Source organism: Artibeus jamaicensis, unplaced genomic scaffold (genome assembly GCF_021234435.1).
Source record: "Artibeus jamaicensis isolate MK-2021 breed Jamaican fruit bat unplaced genomic scaffold, CSHL_Jam_final contig_444, whole genome shotgun sequence".
Taxonomy (NCBI): domain Eukaryota; kingdom Metazoa; phylum Chordata; class Mammalia; order Chiroptera; family Phyllostomidae; genus Artibeus; species Artibeus jamaicensis.
In genome coordinates this window covers 1373656-1396595 of record NW_026521831.1, presented here as the reverse complement: position 1 = coordinate 1396595, position 22940 = coordinate 1373656, and the positions used below count along the sequence as shown (strand labels likewise).

Here is a 22940-nt window from a genome sequence, read left to right as displayed (position 1 = left end):
AGTCAAACCTTCCATTTCTGCATCTAAGTGGTCTGGCCTGGCAGTCCTTCCTTGTGTCTGACTTAAATACATGAAGCTACACTTCCACACAGATGGATACTGGGGCAAAGCAATGTCGGAGTGGGGCTCCCGGCTCCACCCCTGGCTGGTGCAGGGCTGGGCCTGCCTGTACCTCGCTTTCCCCCTCTGTGAAAAGGGGGTGGTTAGGGAATACCCATGTCATGAGATTTTCTGATGGAAACAGTTAATACATGCAAAGCCCTCAGAACAGGGCCTGGCAGCTGTGAAGGCCAACAAAAGGGAGAGGCCCGATCGCGCCCACACTCACAGCAGCGTGGGTCACAGCGGCCAGGGGGTGGCGGCCCTCCCGGGGTCCACGGGCAAGTCCATGGCTGAACAACAGAACGTTACTCAACCTTACAAAGGAAGGGAAGTCTGACACACACCACCACACGGGCGAGCCTTGGGGACGTCATGCTAAGAGGAGGAAGCCACTCACAAAAGGACAACCCCTGCCCGATTCCACTTCCATGAGGTACCTAGATGAACCTGAAGCACAGAGACGGAAAGCAGGATGGCAGCCGCCAGGGGCTGGGTCGGGGTGGCCCGGGGAGTTCATGGTTAAGGAGCTCCAGTTTCGCGAGTGACAGAGGTTCTGCAGACGGCCCTGGTGCCGGCAGCCCCTCGGTGTGGAAGTGCTCATGCCCCTGAGGTGGTAGATGCTTAAAAGGGCCAAAATGGTCTGTTTTGCTATGCAGAGTTTTAAAGGATTGTATTTATTTATTTTTTAGAGAGAGGGGACAGAAGGGAGGAAGAGAGGGAGAGAAACAATCGGTTGCCTCTCGAGAACTCCCAACCCAAGGACCTGGCTGGAAACCCGAGCATGTATCCCGACCGGGAGGGAGTCAAACTGGCGACCTTTTGGTTCACAGGATGACGCCCAGCCCGCTGAGCCACACCAGCCAGGGCTTGTTATGCGTATTTTACCAAAGTTTTGGGTTTTTTTTTAAGTCAGCCATCACTTCTGGGCAGAGCGAAGCAGGCAGAGCCCTGCGGTGGGGGGCAGGGGCAGGGCCCTGTGCCCCCTGGCAGAGGCTGACCTCGCTCCCGACCAGGGGCCGGGCTAGTCTGTGGTCTCCCGGCCCCTGCCTGCAGCCCTCCCTGCCACGTGGAGCCAGCCCGCCGCCCTGTGGGGCGTGGGACTGCAGATGGCCAGGGACACTCCCACTGAGCATCTGCTGTTCCTTTCCGGCTAAGGGCAGAATTCCTGGCTGACCCTCCCTGTGAGTGTCCATGGGACAGTTGCCTCACATCAGAGGGGTAAGAAGACTCCTGCCCCATCAGTCCCAGTCCCCCGCCCCCGGCTGTCACCCGTGGCCCTCTGTGTAGCCCCACTGTCAGAGGCTTTCCCTTGTGTCGGGGGCTTCACAGACATGCCCGCACCCCCCGGGAAGTGACCGGTGCAGCACATGAGGACAGGGCAGCTTCCCCCACGCCCTGGCCCTGGCTGCTGCTCAGGGGGAGCCATGGAGGCAGGTGCAGGTGGCCCCAGGGCACTGGGGACCAGGCTCAAAACTTGCCCCGGAAGTGTCGTTCCTGCCTCTGCTGCCTGGAAGCCTCCCCGTCCCCCACCCCCCCCCCACTCAGAAAGCTTCAGCGAGCGTCCTGACCCGTCTGGAGTTAGGAATGGAGGCCCGGCAGGAAAGCACCACTTGCAGAGTGAGGCAGCGGGCCAGGGCCCCTTCGGCTCATTCCCTTGGCCTCTGTCTGACTGGATGGACATGATGGGGGGGTGCCTCCCACTCATCTGCGGAGCAGATGGAACGACCCTCCCAGCCCGGCACTGTGGCTCCGCTGGCCCATGGGAAAAACGTCAGGCCCCAGGCCTCAGGCAGAGAAGGGGTGGAGTCTCTCTCACTGTCCCCTCTTGAGGCCCCTCACCTCCCACAAGCCCCTCAGGGACAGGGGTCCATGTCCAAACCCAAGCTGGCCCCGGACCACGAGTCCCAAGGAGGAAGAGGGAGTTCTGTCCCGAGGGGCAACCCCAGCTCTGCTACCCAGCCACTCTGCAACTGCTCCCAGACCAACCACGGGAGTGGGCAATGGGGGGGGGGGGAGTAAACAAAAGGGAGGGAGGAGCAGAGGCTCCAGCAAGAGGGAAAAGGGAAGCTGGTGCTCAGCCGGGAAATTCCTGAGTGACTGGGTCCTTTCCAGGGGGCAAGAGTCCTGGGCTGTGAAAGAGCACGGGGGTGGCTGTGGGTGGGCACTCTCACCGGGACCCTCTGCCCACCCTGTAGCAGAGCCCAGAAAACAGGCCTTAGAGGGGGACCAGAGGCCCGCAGAGGGGAGTGACCTGTTCAAACCTACCCCAAGTGAGGACAAAGCTGGGCTGAATGACGACCCAAACCGCTGGGTCGGGACTTTGCCCCCAGCAGCCTGTCCTGGCTCAGCCCCAGCCTCAGAAGGGAAAGCCTTGGGTAGGGGTTCCCCAGGCCTGGGTGTGAATTCCGACGGTGACGCTGTGGAAAGGCACCCAGCACAGCGTATTGTCAAGAGCTGAGCACCCCTGCAGCCCCTTTCCCTTGAGGCGCCTCCTCCAGGAAGGCCCCCTCCCGTGTCTCTATGCAACCAGTGCTGTCCAGAGTGGGACCGGTCCCCCCAGACGGGGCGGAGGTAGTTGGGCCGAGGGAGTCGGAGTAGGTGCCAGCTCTGTGACGAGGAAGCGTCGTCCTGAGCTGTGGGGGGGGGGGGGGGGGTCTTCCTCTTAGCCAATCAGAAGCCGTCGTTGCACAATCGGCAATAGCAGACGGGTTCCCTCCGCCGGGTGAGGATCCCCGCGCCCCAAATACTCGGCCAGTCGCGCCCCCTGCACCCGCCACCCCGCCCCGGCTGGTGGGAGGTGGCGACCCCCTCCCCAACAAACACGCACTCACATTCCCCAGCGGGACGGGCCCCGCACCACCTCCGGGGCGCGCGCACGACCCGAACGCGGGGACGGGGGCAGCACCCGCCTTGGCCTCTCCCCCGCGGATTTTCCGCGGTTGCGGAGTTGTCGGAGTTGCCCGGGGCCGGGGGGGGGGGGGGGGGGCGGGGAGGAGCGGGGAGGCCGAAGGGGCGGAGCGGAGTCTGAGTCTTTTTCTGGCCGCGCCAGGCGCCGGCGGCAGAGCGGCTGTCCGGCCAACATGTAAGTGACCTTCACTCTCCTGGAGTCCGGCGTCCGTCGTCCCACGCGGCTGCGGGTCATCCCGGCCCTCGGCCCATCCCCCGAGGGAGCGGCAGGGGAGGCAGAGGGGACCAAGGGGGCGGGCGATCAAAGAGCCCGAGGCCTCCCGCAGCCCCACTTCTAGGGAAACTGAGGCCCCTGCACGGAGCGCCTTCGCGTTGGGACGCACAGGGCCCGGATGGCGCCCTAGGCGCGGGCTCTGTCCGGGGGAAGGCAGGGAGGGTCTCGCTGCTTTTCGCGGTAGGAAGGGGGCCCAGGGCCGGAGAGGGAAGCTGGCTGATGACCTAGGCCGAGTCACTTCACTCCCTGTGCCTGGGCGTTATCTGGGGGACCCGTACTCCCTCCGTCGCTCCCCAGCGCAGAGGCCGTGTGAGGCTGGGTGAGTCTTAGCCCTGCCCCGGAGGAGGGGGCGAGGCGGGTGCCCCCGAGAAGCGGGCAGCACTGGGAGGACTGTCCGGCTGCAGGCTGGGCCACACTGTATAACTCTGAGCAGGTCTCTTATCTGAGTGTGTCCAGCCAACCGCCCTGGCCGGGCAGAGGCCTGCACTTGGCTCCCAGCAGGGGCCAGCCTGGGGGGGGGGAGCCCTTGGGGACCAGCCTTGGGGGCTTCTGGGCCTTGAGTAGGAGTCTGTGAGGCGGGGCGGCACTGATGCTGTGCAGGGACCTGCCAGAGCAAGGTCTGGAGGTCAGACGGAGCCTAGTGTGCGTGGGGACCAAGGAGTGGGTGTTGGTGGGAGCAGAGGTGAGGCTGGTCTCCGCCCTGCTGGTCAGGATGGCCCTCTCCTTTACTGCAGCAGGGGGACCAGGCCCCCAGGGTGGCACTGAGCAGCCCAGGCAGCTGACCTGACCAGCTCCTATAGGTGCACAGCATAAAAACGGGGTGGAATGGGAGAGGACCCGGGGGCGGTGGGTGGCAGGCAGAAGCACCCATTGGCCTCTTGCCAAGGGACCTTGGTTTGGGGGCTTCCTAGAGCACACCCGCTTGGTTCTGGAGAGGAACTGCCAGACCAAGTGGCAGGGGCAGCAACGCTAGGACCCTGCCCAGGTGTCCCGTAAAGCCCATGGGAGCAGGAACAACTCAGGCTTCCCCAGCCCCTGAGAGGGGGTGGGCGGGGGGGGGGAGTCAGCAGGGGCTCCGCGGAGTCTGCCTGCCTGAGCTGAGCCCCGCTCACCGCCACCTGCTCTGCGACTGGGACAAGGGCACCTCCCCCCACACACTTCAGGTTCTCCTTCCCGACGGCGGCTTATCCATCAGCAGGTCCGTTGCAGGGGTGGATCAAAGTCGCCGTGTTGCAGGCGTGATGGCCTGGCGTGTTTGCTGTTGGGTGGCAGAGCAGGCACTGTGATTATGTGTCCCCCCCCAGTCGCCAGGCAGGCCTGGCCCCGCCTGCTCCCTTGGGGTCAGCCCTGTTCCCCTCCCCCAGACCTGGCCTTGCTCCGATAATGGTCAAGGTGTTTGGAGGGTGATGCTGGGCACGAGATGGTCCTGCCTGTCTGAATGCAGCTGGCTGGGCGGTGGGGGACGCAGAGGTAGAGGGATGAGTCTCAAGCCCAAGGGGTCGACCACAGGGCCTGTGAAGCCTCCCTGAGTTGGTTTCGTGAGATGAGGAAAATCACACCCCTCCCCGCTGGGAGTGAGGAAGAGCCGGGGTGGGCACCCAGGAGGGGCAGAGAGAGTGGGAGCCTGTGGTGATGCTGGAGACTCCCCTTTCCGGAGCTGCCAGGGAGAAGCAGGAGCCAGGAAGCCTGTGCTCCTGTCCAGGTCACTCTGTGACTTCAGGCAGCCCTTGTCCCCACTCAGCGTGCGAAAGGCTCTCTGAAGTCCTTTCCCACCCACTGGAGTTTAAGGGGTGCCATGCTTTCTGTAGACCGAACCCCAAGGCCGTGCTGGGGGTCAGGATCTGCTTGCCTCACGGTCCCAGCAGGACCAGACCTGTTTCTGCTCGCAGCGTCCCTTTGGGGCCCCACAGCCAGACATGAGCAGAGGAGAGCGGCCGAGGTAGGGGGTGTGCCTGGGCCGGTCTCTGCCGTGGAACTCCCCCGACCTCTGTTCTGACTCTGCACAGTGGGACTGCAGCCCTTGCTCTGGGGGTCGGGGGTGTCCTCGTGCCCTGCAGCCCCTGCCCAGAGGGTGGGCTGTCAAAGGATCATCTTCCCAACGAAGCGAAAGCCTGTCTGTCTGGCAGGCTTGGCACCCCAGCTTCCTCCCTGCTCCGGTAATTCTGGGAGGGCCCGGAAGGGGAGAGGAGCTGTGGGCACAGAGAAGCCAGGGTCCAGGGAGCGAGCGAGCCGTTGGCGCCCACGGGGGGCCTGGAGGCCAGAGCCTTGGGGGGCCTGCCGGTGGCAACTGGTCAAGCGCACAGGGCTGCCACCAGGCCTGTGCACTGCAACTGCTCACGCTTTCATCCCCCCTCCCTAGCCCACCTGCAGGCCCGAGCAAGCGTGACGCTGAAGATGATGACCTTCTTCCATGTCAGAGGCCTCTTCTGAGTACCTGGTGCCACCCCAGGAATCCAAGGGAGCCCCAGAGAGGGGCGAGCAAGAGGCTCTGAAGAAGAAGCCAAAAGGCCTGGCCAACATGTTCAGCATCTTCACCAAAGGGAGGAAGAAGAAGGGCCAGCCCAGCGCTGCCAAGGCAGAGGGCAAGCCTGAGTCCAGGCCCAGGAGCAGGGACCTACTGCCCACGGGTAGGTAGGCTGGGGTTCCTCCTGGGGCTGGGGTTCCATGTCAGAGCTGGCCAGGACCTGACACTGCTGGGGCTCCCTGAGCGGCTGGCCCACTGACCCAGGACCCAGAGAGGGCAGGCGCCCTGGGCTTGGAGGTGTCGCCCCTCCTGGCTTCTACCTGCACCTCCTGCCTAGTCTTGGTGGTTGGGTGGAAGGCATATGGGGGCTTCCGTCCCGTCTGGGACACCGAAGGGCCTCTCTGGGCGCATGGCTTCGCCCTTCGGGCTCTCATGGGAGTGGAGGTGTCCCCGCCGGCACCCTACCTGTGCCTGGCCACGCTAACGCGCTGTCCGGTCCTCGCAGTGGAGGAACTCAAGGTGGACCTGGAGCTCGGGCGGCTGGAGGCGGCGGCGCCGCTGCTGCTGCTGGAGCGCGAGCTGGCGGCGTTGGCGGCGACGGGCGGCGTGAGCGAGGAGGACTTGGTGCGCCGCCAGAGCAAAGTGGAGGCGCTGTACGTGCTGCTGCGCGACCAGGTGCTCGGCCTGCTGCGCCGGCCGCTGGAGGCGGCGCCCGAGCGGCTGCGCCAGGCGCTGGCCGTGTTGGCGGAGCAGGAGCGCGAGGACCGGCGCGTGGAGGCCGCGGGGCCCGGGCCCTCGGCGCTGGCGCCCACGCGACCCCGGCGCTGGCTGCAGCTGTGGCGGCGCGGCGTGGCGCAGGAAGCCCAGGAGCGCCTGGAACGGCCGCCGGCCGCGGACGCCGAGGGCCGCTCGGAGGCCGAGCGCGCCTTCCTGCATATGGGCCGCACGTTGAAGGAGGACCTGGAGGCCGTGGTGGAGCGGCTGAAGCCACTGTTCCCCGCGGAGTTCGGCGTCGTGGCGGCCTACGCCGAGAGCTACCACCAGCACTTCGCCGCCCAGCTGACGGCCATGGCGCAGTTTGAGCTGTTGGAGCGTGACACCTACTTGCTGCTGGTCTGGGTGCAGAACCTCTACCCCAAGTGAGTGGCAGGGAGGGGCCTTGCGGCAGGAGGCGCTGTCACCCTGGGCAGGGAGCGGGTTCAGTCAGGTCAGTGCAGGCAGAGTCCTTCGCTGGGTCCGCTTGGCGCTTGGGCTCCCTAATTTCCAGGGCCTCAACCACATTCTGCATTTGGGGACACAGAGGTGCAGGGACTTCACTCATTCATGAACTGGCAGGGGGGTGGGAAAGACAAGGACAATCCAGAGCAGGAAGGCCGTGGCAGAGGAGGCCAGGACAGGGGAGCCCAGGGCAGGGACTTTGTGCGGGGTCAGGCCAGTGAGCCGGCCTCAAGGATCTCCAAGGAGGATTCTGCCTGGAGCCAGGGGTGTCCCTGCCCAGGGCCATTCCCGGGCGAACGGAAGGAAGGGAGTCAGCAGGGGAGGAGGGTGGTGCTTTGGGCAGAGGGAGTCCCTTCCAGGGCCTGAAGTGGAGCTGGGAGGCACTCTGGGAGCTGTGGGGAGCTCGTCAGTGTTTGGGTTCATCCGCAGGCTGTGGGGCCCTCCCAGGCAGCTCCCAGACCAGGGCTGGGCGGGCCGCGGGGCCCCTTGGAAAGATCCTTGTTGGGCAGGGTTGCCCACAGCAAGCTGGACACTGGTGCACAGGCCCGCATCTCCTCGGGTGGGACCTGGTAGCGGTGGGCACAGCCTCAGGTGCTCCCCGATTTACCCAGACTCCATGGATCTCTGAGCGCCGGCTGGGTGGAGAGGGCCTGAGCGTGGACGTGCCCAGCTCGAGAAGCCGGGGGATCCTTAAGGGCTGGCCCAGCCCCGAGTGGAAAGGAAGCCTGGTGGCGTAGACAGTGTGAGCCGTGTCTGAGGGGCTCAGGTTGTGCTCAGCCTGCAGCAAGGCCCAGAGGAAGGGCCCAGGGGCGTGGTGGGCGAGGGGTCAGCAGGGCACAGGGGAGCGGCCTAGAGCAGGGGCTGCGGGGGAAGGGGGGGAGGCGGGCCAGCCGGGAGCCGGTTCCTCCTTGCTTGTCCTGCCTGACTCACCAGGAAATGCTGGGCACGCAAACCACTGCCAGTAAGCCACCCGGTCCCAGGGCCAGGGAGGCTTTGAGCCTGGGGCCCACGGGGGTCAGCCCAGCAGCAAACAGGGCAGCTGGGCACGGAGCCCTGAGGAGGGGAGGTCAGGGAGGCCTCGTGGAGGCCTGTGTGGCCGGAAGTGCAGGGAGCGAAGGGACATGGTGTCCAGGCTTCGAAAGGGGCAGAGAGAGAGCCACTCCTGAACCTCCTGGCACACAAAGGCCCGAGGAAGTGCCAGGGCTGGGCCGTCCCTGGGGGGCCGGGACCCTGCAGAGGAGCCAGAGGGGCGAGTGGAGCCGCCTGCGCCTCCGCGGAGTCCTTCCTGCTTGCACTGGCCCAGCCTCTGGTGGAGCAGGCCTGGCCTGGCAGGGAAGCGGGGTGAGGGGACGGGTGGGACAGAGGCGGAGACCAGTGGCTGCAGCCACAGGGGGTTGGGTTTCACGTGTGAGAGGGAAGATCAGACTTTCAGGCAGCGGCAGTGAACAGGCCCTGCCTGCCCGGTGGACAGCTGTCCGCCATCAGGGACCAGGATGGAAGCAGGGGGGCCTGGGACGGGACCCCTGCAATGAGCGGGTAGGAGGCGCAGGCGGCTGGGCACTCAGCCAGGGGCCGATTGGCGGGGGAGACGTTTTGGAGCCTGAGTGGATGGAGGGTGAGAAAGTAGGAGACGCGAAGATTCCAAGGTTTTCGCCTGGACCCAACCGAGCAGATGGAGGATGCACCATCTGAGCTGGAGAAGCAGGGATGGGGAGACAGTGGGGGGCAGACCATGCATTGAAGGGACCACTGAGACAGGCCAAGGAGGAGAGCTCTGGCCTAAGCGGGGGGGCTGGGGGGCCACTTTTCTCACACTGCCCCCACTGCCCGCAGCGACATCATCAACAGCCCTAAGCTTGCCGGCCAGCTGCAGGGGGTCGAGCTGGGGAGCCTGCTGCCGCCCCGGCAGATCCGGCTGCTGGAGGCCACGTTCCTATCCAACGAGGTGGTAAGTCTGGCAGCAGCACCAGGGACGGGGAGGGGCAGGAAGGGGACAGAGGGGCGTCTGGGGATGGACAGGAATGGGCAGAGAGCTCGACGGGGACTTCCATGTGGGCAGGGCGATGGGCTTCCTGCTACCCTGACCCTCCCCGCCACAGACCAGTGCGAAGGAGCTGATGGCCCGGGCCCTGAACCTGGAGTCACGGCACTGGGCCCAGGACGTGGCCCCCCAGCAGCTGGATGGCCACTGCCACAGCGAACTGGCCATCGACATCATCCAGGTAGCACCGCCCGCTGCACACAGGGCCCGCCTCTGAGCCCACCGCCTTGTGCCCGAGTGTCCCCTCCCCTCCCCCAGCCCTAGTGGGGGTCCCTGCTCAGCTCACACCCACCCCTGCAGATCATCTCTCAGAGCCAGGCCAAGGCCGAGAGCATCACAGATGACCTGGGCACGCAGATAAAGCGCCTGCTGCGGGTGGAGCTGGCTGCCTTTCTGAGGAGGTGAGTGAGTGTGTGTGTTTGTGTGTGTGTGCACACACGGGAATGCACACGGGTCCCTGAGCTCGGTGTGGGGATCCAGGCCGGATCCGGGCCGCTCCCAGCCCCTACGGTGCCTGTCACCAGGACCAGGAGTCCTGGCCCCCTGCACCAGCCGGCTGAGCGCGGGTGCCTCCACTCTCCTCAGCAAGGCTCCCAGCAGATCGGCCTCCAGCTGCAAAGAGGGTACCTCACCGGGCCTGAGACCCCGGCCTTGCCTTCTGGGGGCACTTCCAGTCTCCATCCCACAGTTCTCTTGTCTGCCTCCTGTGGACCTCTGAGGACTCCCCCATCCGCCCAGGGCCCCTCCAGTCTCCCAGCTGTAGAGGGGGCCATGGGTGGATGGGGGAGCCCAGCAGAGCTGGCCCAGCCCCCTGTTCAGGAGCTCTGCAGGGCCTGGCCCCACGGGAGGCAAAGTCAGTCCCATGATGCTTAGGGGCCAGCGCGCTGGGCTGTTGGGGTCCATCTTTGGGAAAAGCACCCTGTAAGCCCGGGGAGGCTGATGTCACCCCAGTGTCCGTGCTGGTCCCGCAAGTCCCCCTTCTGATTTCACCAGCTACCAGCGAGCCTTTGACGAGTTTCTGGAGAGGTGCAGACAGCTGACACATTACAGGGCCAACGTCATGGCCAACATCAACAGCTGCTGGTCCTTGCGGTGAGGGGGATGAGGGCCCGGGACAGAGTGTGGGAGTGGAGGGGCCCGAGGAGGAGAGAAGGGGTGGCTGGGCAGCGGAGGGGAGCAGCTTAGCGCTGACGTGGAACTGAAATGAGCGAGGCCTGTGGGGAGAGAAAGCAGGGGGGCCTGAGCAGCAGGGAGCGCTGAGGCGTGGCAGATCCAGCCAAGCAGGCCAGCCGAGGGTCTCCCCAGCGGCTTTATCCTTCGAGCAGCCCCGTGAGGTGGCTGCAGTGACTGTGCCCGTCAGCTGGGAAGCGTACTGAGGTGTGCGGAGGCTGAGCCAGGCCCCCAGCTAGCAGAGGGTGTGGCCTGGGTGTGTGTTGGGGGGCCGTGAGCAGGCTGGGCCCCACTTACGGAGTATGGGTTGGGTGACTTGGACTTGCTCCTGCGGGGAATGGAGACCTGAGGAGGGTTCCAGAGTGACAAGGTGGTTGAGGAAGATTTGCCCTGGGCTCTCTGGGTGTGGGCTGTAGGCTGGGCAGGGCCGGCGTGACCTCCCTGCCTCCCTGGCCTTCCAGGACGTTCGTGGAGCAGAACTGGCAGACGTCCCAAGACCTCCTGGGCCACCTGCATGAGCTCAAGGGTCACGGCTTCGACACGCTGCTCCAGAGCCTGGTGGACAGCCTGCAGGTAACCCCGGCTGTGCCCAGGGCTGGGGATGTGACGGTGGTGGCAGGAAGGGCAGAGGCCAAGACTGGCCTGTGGAGGCTGGTGGTGCACAGGGTTGAGGCCATGGAGGCGTTGAACTTGCTCCCACCGGGTCGGCCTGGGGCTTGGCCTCAGAAGGGGCTGCCCAGGGCTGGGAGGGCACAGAAGAGTTTCAGGGGACCCCACACTAGACTCAGCCCAGTCCCCACGTTTGCACCCAGTTTGCCTCCCTCACCCCCAGCCCCTCCCTGAGCCTCACTGCCAGCGGTAATGCTCAGAGCCTTGGCAGCCACCGGCGGCCCCTGCTGGAGCCGGAAAACCCACAGAAAGCCCCTGGTTCCTTTAGCAGAGGGGGAGGCAGGGTCCCTGGAACAAAACGGGAGGGGTCCCCTGCCTGCCCTCCATGGGGCCCACCCTGTCCCCAGCGACCAGAGTCGGAGGCCATGGGTGGCCTGGTGGTGGTGAAGTTTAGACCATGACCCCAAGGACTTGGCATCAGTAAAGCAGGGGCCTGGTTTATGCAAGAATTTATTTATTTAAAGGCGTGGGTGGTGGAAGAAACCTCAGGACAGCAGATGGTTTTGGCTTCTAAGGAGCCACAGCTGGTTGACCTTGGAGAAGGCTACACAGACCCCGCCTGTGAGCCAAGCTCTGCCCTGGTTCCCCGGCAGTCCCAGAGCCCCCAGCCTGTGCTGGCCCCAAGAGGCAGTGTGCATGTCTGCGTGCGTGCGTGCGTGTGAGTCTGCCCCACAGCCCTTCCCCTGCAGGGCGGGGCCAGACATCCGCCCTCTCTCCGGTCCCAGCCCCTGTTCAAGAGGTTCTCACATAGCCGCTGGGCAGCCGCGGAGCAGACCATGGAGAACATTGTCCACAGGGTGGAGAACGCCCTGCCTGAGTTCCTGGGGCTGCGAGACTGTTTCCGGGAGGTGAGGAGGCCCTGGGCCGGGGGCCAGGGGCCGGGGACTGGGCCTGGCAGGGGCTGCAGCCTGAGCACGCGTGCTAACACAGGTGTATGCACACCCCCACGGACACGCGCACATGTGCACACCTGTGCGCACTCCTTTGCTCTGCCATCCTCCCCTCCCTGGACTCCCAGCTTCGAGGCTCCAAGGGAGGTGGTGAGCTTCCCGTCAGGGCCTGGCTCACACGACTCTGCCTGTTGGCCTGCACAGGAGCTCATGGAGCTCGTCCACCGGCACCTGGTGAAGGAATACATCGTGCAGCTCAGCAAACGGCGCCTGGTGCTCAAGACTGCAGAGCAGCAGAGGCAACTAGCAGGGCAGGTCTTGGCCAATGCCAACTTCATCCAGCGCTTCTGCACTGAGAGTGTAAGCCCCAGCCGCCTAGGGTGGGCATCTCCCTACCCCTTGGGGCCTCTCCCAACTCTGTGAGGTCTGGCCTGAGCCTCTCAGGCCCCTGCAGAAGAGGCAGCCTCCCTCCAACTCGGCCTGTGTTTGCAGGGCTCCCCAGCAGCCTGGCTGCACCAAGCCCTGCCCACACTTGCGGAAGTCATTCGCCTGCAAGACCCCAATGCCATCAAGATGGAGGTGGCCACGTATGCCACCTTGTACCCTGACTTCAGGTAAGGACAGAGCACCACATGACCTGGGCAGTCGGCACGGCCCTGCCAGCCCCCACCGTGGTCAGACGCAGCCCGGTGAGGCAGCGGTCCGCCGTCAGGGTGCCTGGAGCTCGTCCTGGCTGCGCCGGCTGCGCAAGAGGGTCCTGCAGTGCAGCTCACTGGTTGGGTCCTCTCTGTAGCCCCACGAGGCCGACCCCTGAGGCCTGGGGAGCCACAGACACGCGTGTGTGGGGACGCAGCCTGTCAGTGGCAGAGCTGAGTGTGGCGTCTGGCTCGACTGTTGGCCTTTGTGGTGCTGTGCCCCCCGAAAGGGAGACTGGGGCTAGAGAGACCAGGAACTCGCTGGAGGCCACGGCGAGTCGGTGATGGGCTGGGGTCCACCGTCAGCCTAGAGTCCTCGAGGACGTGGACCTGAGCCCCGGCCCCTGTTCTGTAGCTCAGCCTCGGTTGCCTGGGGGCTTGTGAGCCGAGGGAATGGCATCTCTGGGCTGGGCCCTGTGACACGGAGGGGGTGCCCGAGTGGGCCTTGGACTGTAGTGACAGCTTAGCTGACCCGCCTGCCGACCCGCCGTGCTCGCCCGCCTGGCCCCCCACTTTCCTCTCCTCCCCCATCATTTCTCGCACCAGCACCACCTCCCCACCTCCCTGTCTGAGCACCAGGGCGGGTGCTTATGTGGCTCTCCAGCGATAGGAGAGGGTGGACCCCGAAAAACCGGAACCTATTTATTAAAACTTGTGGATTCTTACATGTGTCAACTTCAGCCACCTTCAAAATACTCTCCATTTGATGCAGTACATCAATTGAGACTTTTTCCCACTGCTCAGAACAGTTTTTTGAATGTGTAAATTTTTGTTTGTTCTTTTAACATATTTTATTAATGATGCCATTACGTTTGTTCTATTCCTCCCTTCATTTCCCTCCACCCTTCATACCCCCTCCCCCACCATCCCCTCCTTAGTTTATGACCACGTGTCTCAAGTTCTTTAGATTCTATATCTCCCCTACTATTCTTGCCCTCCCCCTATCTATTTTCTACCTACCGTCTATGCTACTTATTTTCTGTACCTTCTCCCCCCTTCTCCTCCTCCCACTCCCCTGTTGCTAACCCTCCATGTGATCTCCATTTCTATGGTTCTGCTCCTGATCTAGCTGTCCTCTTAGTTTGCTTTTGTTTTAGGTGTGGTTCTTAATAACTGTGAGTTTGCTGTCCTTTCACTGTTCATATTTTTTGTCTTCTTTTTCTTAGGTAAGTCCCTTTAACATTTCATATAATAGGGCTTGGTGATGATGAACTCCTTGAATTTGATCTTATCTGAGAAGTACTTTAACTGCCCTTCCATTCTAAATGAAAGCTTTGCTGGACAGAGCAATCTTGGTTGTAGGCCTTTGGATTTCATGACTTGGAATACTTCTTTCCAACCCCTTCTTGCCTGTAAGGTCTCTCTTGAGAAATCAGCTGACAGTCTGATGGGAACTCCTTTGTAGGTGACTGTCCCCTTATCTCTTGCTGCTTCTAGGATTCTCTCCTTCATTTTAATCTTGGCTAATATAATTATGATGTGCCTTGGTGTATTCCTTCTTGAGTCCAACTTCTTTGGGACTCTCTGAGCTTCCTGGATTTCCTGGAAGTCTATTTCCTTTGCCAGATTGGGGAAGTTCTCTTTTATTATTTGTTCAAATAAGGTTTCCACTCGTGACTGTTCCTCTTCCCCTTCTGGTACCCCTATAATTTGGATGTTGGAGCATTTAAAGATGTCCTGAAGGTTCCTAAGCCTCTCCTCATTTTTTTGAATTCTTGTTTCTTCATCCTTTTCTGTTTGGTCATTTTTTTCTTCCTTCTGGTCCACTCCTTTGATTTGAGTCCCAGTTTCCTTTCATTACTATTGGTTTCCTGTGTATTTACCTTCATTTCAATTAGTTTAGCCTTCATATGTTCCTCTAATTTGTGACTAAAATCAACCAGTTCTGTGAGTATCCTGATCACCAGTGTTTTGAACTGTGCATCTGAAAGTTTGGCTATTTCTTCATCGCTTAGATTTATTGGCTCTGGGGCTCTGAGTTGTTCTTGAGCCATGTTTTGATCTGTTCGTGCCCGTTAGGTATGAGGAGCGGAGCCTTAGTTGTTTACCAGGGTGGGGCCACCCAGCTCGCTGGTTTGTGACACTGTATGTGGGGGCGTGGTCAGAGAGGGGCCACTTAGGTTGCTGGTTTGTCGAAGGTGTCGATTTTGATGCCTTTTAGTGCTTCTGCCATTTTTTGTTTCACCTCTTCCCCATCAGCAAAACGTTTCCCTGTGAGAACTTTTTTCATCCAGAGAAACAAAAAGGTCTCTTGGGGCGAAATCAGGGGAATAGGGAGAGAGGGACAGGGGGCTCATGCTGTCTTTGGTCAAAAGCTCTTGAACATTTGGCGTGGTGTGGGCAGGTGCACTCGTGAGTCACCCATCCTGAAATGGGCAAATGTGTTGAAAGAATCTTTTAAAAAATTCACTGAAGCACAACACAACCTCTCACAACACCACCAGCTGGTGCACTGATACAGATGGGTTCCTAGATCACTCATCTAGCAGGGGAAGCCTATAGGGCAAGGGGCCTGCCCTCCAGAAGATAATTCTGGTTTTGGGGGGTTCTCCTTGTGCTTACCCACCCATCCACATGTCTACCCATCCAGCCATCCTTCCACTCACCCATCCCTGCACCCATCCAGCTATCTACCCACTCATCTCTCATTCATCCACCCACAGCCATCCACCCATCCATGTGTTTATATATCATCCACCCCCACTCACCTACCCATCCACCTGTCCATGCATCTATCCGCCATCCACCCATCATCCACCTTCACCCATCAACTCCCCCACCCACCCCTCTGCCCATCTCCCACCAGTAATCACTGAGTGGTCTGCTAGATGCCAGCCTTTCTCCCAGGCACCTCCTGGGATGCCATGAAATACAAGACAGACCAGGTCTCAGTTCTTCCCCAGGGAGCTATCGTCCATGGAAGGGTGGCGGTAACGAGGTAATCAGGCACAGGAATACAATTCCAGGTGGCAAAGATTATTCTGGCACAGCAGGTGCTGACTTGAGAGATGGGAGAGGCCCCGGGGGAGGTGACCTTTCAGCTGAGACCTATGGAGTGAGAAGAGCGGGTCATCTGAAGAGTGTGTGGAGGAACAGCCAGTCCAGGGCCAGCGACAGGCGGGAGCTTGCTGTGCTGTAGGGACAGACAGGTGGCCACTGCTGCCGAGCTCAGGGGGAGGCCAGCACAGCCCCACGTGGGCAGGGAGCTGGCCACAGGGCACCACGCTCAGGCCAGGAGCCTGGGGAACTGGGACGGGGTGTGAGCAGGGGCGTTGGTGACCGGGCTGGACTGACGGGACGTTCTCCTCGCCAGCAAAGGCCACCTGAGCGCCATCTTGGCCATCAAGGGGAACCTGTCCAACAGCGAGGTCAAAAGCATCCGGAGCATCCTGGACGTCAGCGCCGGGGCACAGGGGCCCTTCAAGTCCCTGTTTTCACTGATAAACGTTGGTTAGCTTTCCTGCGGCCTGACCTCCTGTGAGCACTCAGCAAGCGTCGAACACACCCCCCTTGGGGGCAGTTCAGACCAGCACCAGCACCAGCTTCACAGCCCCTCACGGGCCCCCTGCCCTCTGCTGCTGCGTCTGCTCGGCCCTGGCCAAGGCGCAGGCCCCCGGGCAGTGGAACTGGACAGGCCTCGTTCTGTTACCAGCCCTGAGGGGCAGGAGCACCCACTGAGAGGCTCCCACAGTGGGAGGAGCCAAAGAGGCCGCACCTGAGAAGGGACAATTGCTTGTGTGTGTGCTGAAGGTGGGAGAGAGGCCAGGGCTCAGCAATCCCAGGCCCCCTCCTGTCAGTGGGGCATTTCCCAGTCTGAAAAGACCCCTGAGACCCTGCCCTGCCTACCGAGCCCCCTTCGCCAGGGCTCTGATGAGCCAGCTCGGCGAGGCAAGTCGGCAGGACAGAAGGCAGCTGGAAGAGCGAGAAGGGGAAGAGGAGCTCCTACTGGGGCCCGGAAAGGGGAGTTCCCCAGAATGCTGGGTTCCCACCAGCACCCAAGCCCTCCTCCAGATTGCACCGGGACCCCTTTAGCTCAGACCCTGGTCTCTCCCATTGCCCATGGGCACACCCTGAGGGGGGCCCCAGAGGAGGCCTCCGGGGTCTTCTAGGGCTCAGCCTGCACCCCCGTGCAGGCCCAGAGTGGGGCAAGCTTGACCTCTGACCCCTTTCCCTGTGTTAGTTTCCTCCTGCTGCTGTAACAAATTTCCACAAATGTAGCAGCTTAAAGCAAGACTTGTTTTCAGTTCTGAAGGCCAGTGCAGGTCTGCTCGCATCCAGCACTGGGTACACTGTCCAGCACTGGGTACACTGTCCCTCCCCAGGCTCTAGGGGAGGGCTCCCTAGCCTCTTGCAGCTGTGAGACCACCTTCCCCCAAATCTTGGCTCACACACCCCCCATTCCAGAGTCTTGTCCCACCCTAGCATTTCTCCCCTGCCTCCCTCGTCCACGTTAAGGACCCTTCTCATCACCCTTGGCCCACCCAGGTGGCCCGGGACCCTCTCCGTTGGTCACATCAGCGGATTAGCAATCCCAACTCCACCCGCCACCTCCACTCCCCTCACGTCACGTGGAGCCTGACAGTCACAGGTGCCAGAGAGAAGGACGCGGCGTCTGTGGGAGCCATGGGTTTGCTCACCGTGGCCTCCATCTGCCCCCTGCCCTGTGACACCTTGTCCTTCCCCTGGAAGATGGGTTAGCTGCCCTCCTGGCCTCTGCCCACCCCAGGGACCCTCTCTGCATCCAGGGTGGTTCAGACTCAGGGGCCACAGGGGGCCGCCTGCCCCCTTTCCAGGTACTTGGCCAGGACCTGGCCCGTGTCGATGGTGCACAAGAGCCTTTGTACATTTGTAGAGTTAGCTTGTTTGATGTTACTAATGTTATTTTTGATAATACCTCTTTCGTAGGTGTGTACTGGATCCAGGACAGGATCCAGGTTCTTACAGCTTGATATAAAACTGCCTTCAGAAGCGGCTGTGGTGTGATTCCTCTGGGGAGTGGGGGGCGGGTGTCGGCGGCTCCCTCAGGCTCCTGGCGCCTGGAAAGGCCTGTTCTCCCCACTCCGTGTCAAGTCTCCAGTGGGTCCAGCCCCACGGCACTGCCCTCCCCTTCTCACCGATGAGCAGGGACTTGGGAAGGGCCTGTCTGCGCTCCCTTTCTGGGGACATTGGGGGAGGACGCTGGACAGCAATTGCAGCGCGGCATGTAGGGCCACAGTAGGAACGTACCCTTCTGTTGCTGGAATTGACCTTGAAGGCCACATCCGTGAACAGGAGAGCCCCATAAGCTGCAGGGAGGGGCCCCAGCTCACCTGGGGAAGGTGTTCCCAGACTGCAGGGGCCCGTGTGCAGCCACACGTCGAAGCCCAGTAACACATGAACGGCAGTTTGCAGCCACAGCAGTGCGGGCATTGCGGGCATTGCAAGCGTATTAAAAAGACGGGTCCCAGGAGGCCAGGCCCCGCCCCCTACGGCTGACGTCAGCCCTGGCGGAGCTGCGTCTGGTTTCTCAAGGTTGCAGCTTGGTGGGTCTGTCTGGAGCTGAAAACACAGTGCAGGCCCAGATGTTACCTTAGGTTTGACCAGAACTCTTTCTGCAGCCAACGGACCTGAAGATTTTGGTTTGGGACTGTTACAGAACAGAGGTCCAAGGGGGGGCAATATCTGGCCCCCCCAGGGATGCCAAAAACTGTCACGGAACAACAGGGACTCCTCCCAAGGATGGTATACTAATACCGTCTAGACCACCTACTGGGCTCGTCTGTCCACTGCCAGAGGAAAGACGTCTCTCAATGTCAGCGATTTGTGAAAAGGAAAGGAAAGGTTTATTTAAAGCTATACAGACTTAAAATAGTGACCTAACGTCTTCATTAAAATATCAAAGTCCTTTAGGATAGCCACCTATGCACACAGTGCACAGCACTCCCTTCTCCCTTGCCTTAATTCAGGGGACCGTAACTCAAGGAAAAGAGCACATGTCCATGTTTCCACGCCACTGGCACCATCAGCTGTGTCACCGTCCAGGCAGGATCTCCAATTAATCCAAAGCCATGTGGCATCTTCTCATGGTCTACTGGCAAGAGTTCTTTGTACCCATTTTTCCAGGCAAGGTCTCTCCTGCTTCCCAGGCCACGTGGCCAAAGGGAGCACCCCAAAGCCATGTGGGCCTCCTCTACAAAGCTGCAGGGGTCTGTATTCTGGCCAAAACCGCACGGTTCTTCCCTCCACCAGAGCTGCGGGGAGGGGAGGGTCGCCACTCTGGCAAAGCCAAGTGGCGATTCTCTGCTGAAGCTGCATGGTGATTCTCTCTACCCCCAGCTGCGGGGGTCCCCACTCTAGCTGAAAGTGCGTGGTTCACTCCCCAATGGCTGCCGAGTCTGCATTTAAATCCCTGAGCCAGTCCTCCTTTGCAGCCCCATTTCCGACCCCTCCTACAATTGGCTACACTTGCCAGCACTCCTGTATTATTCCAAGTTTACTGGGCTGCCATTGTGAGTCTGGGCAGGCGTGGCCCCACGGTGTGGAGCCAATCAACTCCAAGCTCTCACGCAGGTGCTGTAACTCAGGGGACCTGCCCCAGTTACATCTTGGGTGGAAGTCACTCCCATCCCCCTGGCTCAGAGCATGGCCACAGCTGTTTAACATATCTATGAAACCAGTTAAAGGTTATAGATATGTTAAATGACCATGCCAGAGGTTAGCTGCAAACCTGTTGCTATGCAAAACAGCTCTCAATGGCCCTGCTCCATTTGTCCCTTCCCCAACTCACACCTGTGTGTGTGTGAGGGGCCGGGACATCTTATATGTCTTCCTAACATTTCCTGGACATCTTGAGTTCTGGACCCCACTCCAAACCCCTTTTTAGGGCCCCCCTTGGCTGTGCCCTGTTACAGGACTACTGGATGGTGACCAGAACCTCATGGTGGTTTCTGAGGCCTTGATGACTGAGAAGAGGGGACCAGACCTTTGAAACGTCAGCCTGGTCCCCTCTCCCAGCCCCCAGGGCTCACTGGCCTGCACCCGGAGCCCACCCTGGTCCCCCCCACCACCGTGGGCTGTGAGTGCCCCCTGTCCTGGACCCACCCACGCAGAGGAAGGGCCGGTCTGTCTGCTTCGCTCCTCATCCAACCCCGGAGATTCCCCACTTCGCTTTCTCCTGCCCCCTCATCTACCACCCGTGGACTCTTGTTACGCCCCCTTATGTCTCCTCCTTCGATTCTAATGTACAGAATTGGGCGCAAAATCGCCATTCTTGGGAACGTTTTCTCAGTCTGCTGAGATTCTGCTTCCCGGCAGCTGCCATCAGTCTGGCTCAAATAAACGCATAAAAATTCTTACAGGCCTGACAGGTGTGTCTCAGCTGGCTGGTCCGGCAGAACAAAAGGCTGCAGGTTTGAGCCCCAGTCAGGGCTCGTGCCTGGGCTGCAGGTGTGTCTGGTTGGTTGCATATGGTAGGCAACCAGTCGACGTTTCTCTCTCTTTCTCCCTCCCTTCTCCTCTCTCTAAAATCAATAAGAATGTCTTTAGGTGAGGATTTTAAAAATTGGTGCAGGTTTGGACACTTCTTATGTCATCATTTTAAATGGGGGTAGATGTGAATGGACTTGAGAGGGTGGATTTGTTACTGAACAAGAGGAGGTGGTCCGAGGGAGGGGCAGTACAATATTTGGCCCACCTGGGGATGCCCAAAACTGCTATACAACAGGGGCCCCTCCCAAAAACAAAATACTAAAATCTACTGGGCCCTTCTGTCCGCCGCCAATTGGAAAGACATCTCTTAATGCCAGAGATTTGTGAAAAGGAAACAAAATATTTATTTAATGCTATTCAGGCCTAATGCCACCACTAAAATATCAAAGTCCTTTAGGTTGTACACCTACACCCACACAGCACTCCCTTCTCCCACTGTCCCAACTCCGGGTACCGTAAATCAGGAAAAGAGCACATATCTGTGTTGCAGACCGCTGGCACCGTCAGCTGTGTCACTGTGCAGGATCTTGAGTTAATCCAAAGTACTGTGGTACCCTCTCATGGTCCACTGGCAAGAGTCCTTTGTACCCAGTTCCAGTCAAAGTCTCTCTTGCTTTTCAGGCCCCGCAGCCAAAGGGGGCACCCCAAAGCCGCGTGGGCCTCTTCTACCAAAGCTGCAGGAGTCCGCACTCCACCAAAAGCATGTGGCTGTCTTCTTCACCTGGCTGCAGGGATCTCCATTCTGGCAAAGCTGCGTGGTTCTTCCCTTTCACCTGGGAAAGAGGGGGTCCACACCCTGCCAAAACCACGTGGCTCCCTCTTTCACCTCACCAAGAGGGGGTCCTCACTCTGCTGAAACCGCGTGGCTCTCTCTCCCAGGCCTTCTCACTCAGGAGAGCAGCCCCTCGTTCCCATCTTGAGTCCCTGCCACCACCTTCTCTCTCCTCTTTGGCTCCAAACTTGGCCACACTTATTTAACAAATCTATGAAACCAGTTAAAGGTTATAGATATGTTAAATAACCATTCCTCCAGAGGTTAGCTCCAAAACTGTTGCCATGCAAAACAGCTCTCAATGGCCTGGCTCCATTCATCCCTTCCCCCTGGGGGGGGGGGGGCGGTGAGGACATCTTATATGTCTCTCCAATATTTCTATACACTTTGAATTCTGGACACCATTCCAAATCTGTTTTTTGGGGGGGCCCTCTGGCTGCACCCTGTATCAGATTTACACCCGGAAGTGCTAGCCCAGCTTCACTGCAGCGGGGAGACCAGGGCGAGGGCGGGGGGTAAGGCAGCAGAGTTGCTGGGGGCAGCGCTGTGGCCACAGGGAGTGCTCCCTGTGGAGGGGACAGTGGCTGGGGACCCCGGACTGGAAGGAACGGTGCAGGGAGGATGCACCTGGGCACAGGCAGGACAGGACCCGGAAGGGTTCCTGGGTTGGGGAGCGAGACCTGGGGCTGGGGGCGGGCTAGGCTCTCAGGGCCTCCGCCGAGGGGGAGGAGGGGGTTCACTGAAGCCGTAAAGAAAAAGCACGGGAGGATTCCAAAAAGGTGATTTGGGTCTGAGAAAGCATATGATTAGGACTTGGAAAGACCCTTCTGGCGGCTGCCTGGAGAACAGGGGGCAGTGGGCAGCCCAGGAGGCGGTGTCAGGGGCTGGGGTTGCCCGGGGACCGATACCGTAACTGGTGATGTGTCGGGAGAGGAGGCCGGCTCCAAGGCAGGGGCGAGGGAACAGCAATTCCCCGAGCCGTCCCAGAGACCCCAATCCCTCTGTGGGGGGGCCCAGCCAGGGTGGGGAGCACCTGGGGCACGACTTTCTGACAGGATGGCCTGGGAGGAGGGGGGAGAGGCCCTGGGGGAGAAATTAAGGGGCTAAGTCCCAGAGTTCTGCAGAAGGCGGCTGTGGCTCATTAGACTCCCCAAACCCAGTGGACAGCCACCCTGCTCTCACCCAGGGCTCTGGGGGGAAGGTGAGCACAGCCCCTGTGCAGGGCCCTCCGCCCACCTGCCCACCCCTGCGAACCAGCCAGGAACCCTCTAGGAACGGGCCTTAGCGCTGTGCTAACATCCCCGCACCAGGCGCAGGTGCCCGGCTGCCCACTTCGACTGCAGCTGCCAATATCGGAAACTCCCTGGACGTCAGCGGACGCCCCGGACAATGGAGTACTATGCAGCTGCAAACGAGCAGAGGGAAGTTCTCTGTGTTCTGCTGCGGGAGTGGCTCCACAGGTCACGTTCAGGGCAGGGAAGCAGGGTGCAGGCCAGGGTTGGGGGGTGCTGCCATCAGGTAAAATGGAGTGGAAAAGTGACGTTTGTGCTCACCCAGGCGAGCGTCAGGCGGCCCGGAGAACGCTCCAGGAAGTAGCAGTGGTCACTGCAGGTGGGCGTACACACAGGTGGGCAAGGGCACAGCCTGTTCTAGGTGTTTATTGTTGAGCCGTGGGAACGTGTCACATACTGACAGCTCACAATCTCACATTTCACTGAGAAGCAGGTGTCCCTGCAGGTGCAAGGCGAGGCCTCAGGTTCAGGTGGGGCCATCGAGCCATGTCCAGCGCCCGTTGGAAGTGGGTCTCAGCCCAGTTCAGCTCCAGATGCCGGCCTGGAGTCCCAGAGTTGGGACTCACCAAGGACATGGTTTTGGTCAGGAGGCCGTGCCAGGGCAGGAGAACAGCCAGGGCGTGAGTCACTCGGGCGAGGTCACAGTAGAGGACCTGGGTGGCAGGAGGGGAGTGGACAACTAACTGCTGGGGCACCACCAGGGTGAGTCGGTGCAGGGACCGGAGGCTCCCACGCAGGGGACTTCACCACTGAGGTCCTGGAAGGGCTGCATTTCCTGTGGGGACACAGCAGGTGCAATCATGAGCGAGTGTGACCCTGAGTGAGTGTGAGGCGGTGTCAGGACCTGAGGGTTGCAGGTACCGGGAGGCAGGGTGTAGACACTGAAGCCTCCAAGAAGGCTGACGGAGCAGGGGAGGGGACAGTGGACAGGGGCTCACATCCTCTGAGAAGTCCAGTGAGGAAAGGGAGAAGGCGGGCC

The 22940-nt window shown here is 60.8% G+C and overlaps 1 protein-coding gene across 4 annotated transcripts; it reads left to right on the top strand.

The window, feature by feature from the left end:
* The first annotated feature begins 2801 nt into the window (after window positions 1-2801).
* Window positions 2802-17398, top strand: TNFAIP2 (TNF alpha induced protein 2). Of its 4 annotated transcripts, none has more exons than XM_053666101.1 (12): window positions 2802-2824; window positions 5643-5910; window positions 6253-6886; window positions 8799-8913; window positions 9065-9187; window positions 9307-9407; window positions 10000-10098; window positions 10638-10749; window positions 11571-11693; window positions 11940-12095; window positions 12228-12349; window positions 15744-17398. In XM_053666101.1, the coding sequence occupies exons 2-12, from the start codon at window positions 5694-5696 to the stop codon at window positions 15883-15885; spliced, it is 1944 nt and encodes a 647-aa protein (XP_053522076.1). In that variant the 5' UTR covers window positions 2802-2824; window positions 5643-5693; the 3' UTR covers window positions 15886-17398. The 4 variants fall into 4 exon arrangements, with proteins under 4 accessions (XP_053522076.1, XP_036986213.2, XP_036986215.2 ...); XM_037130318.2 differs by lacking the exon at window positions 2802-2824 and adding an exon at window positions 3110-3184; XM_037130320.2 differs by lacking the exon at window positions 2802-2824 and adding an exon at window positions 4638-5222.
* Window positions 17399-22940: the final 5542 nt, after the last annotated feature.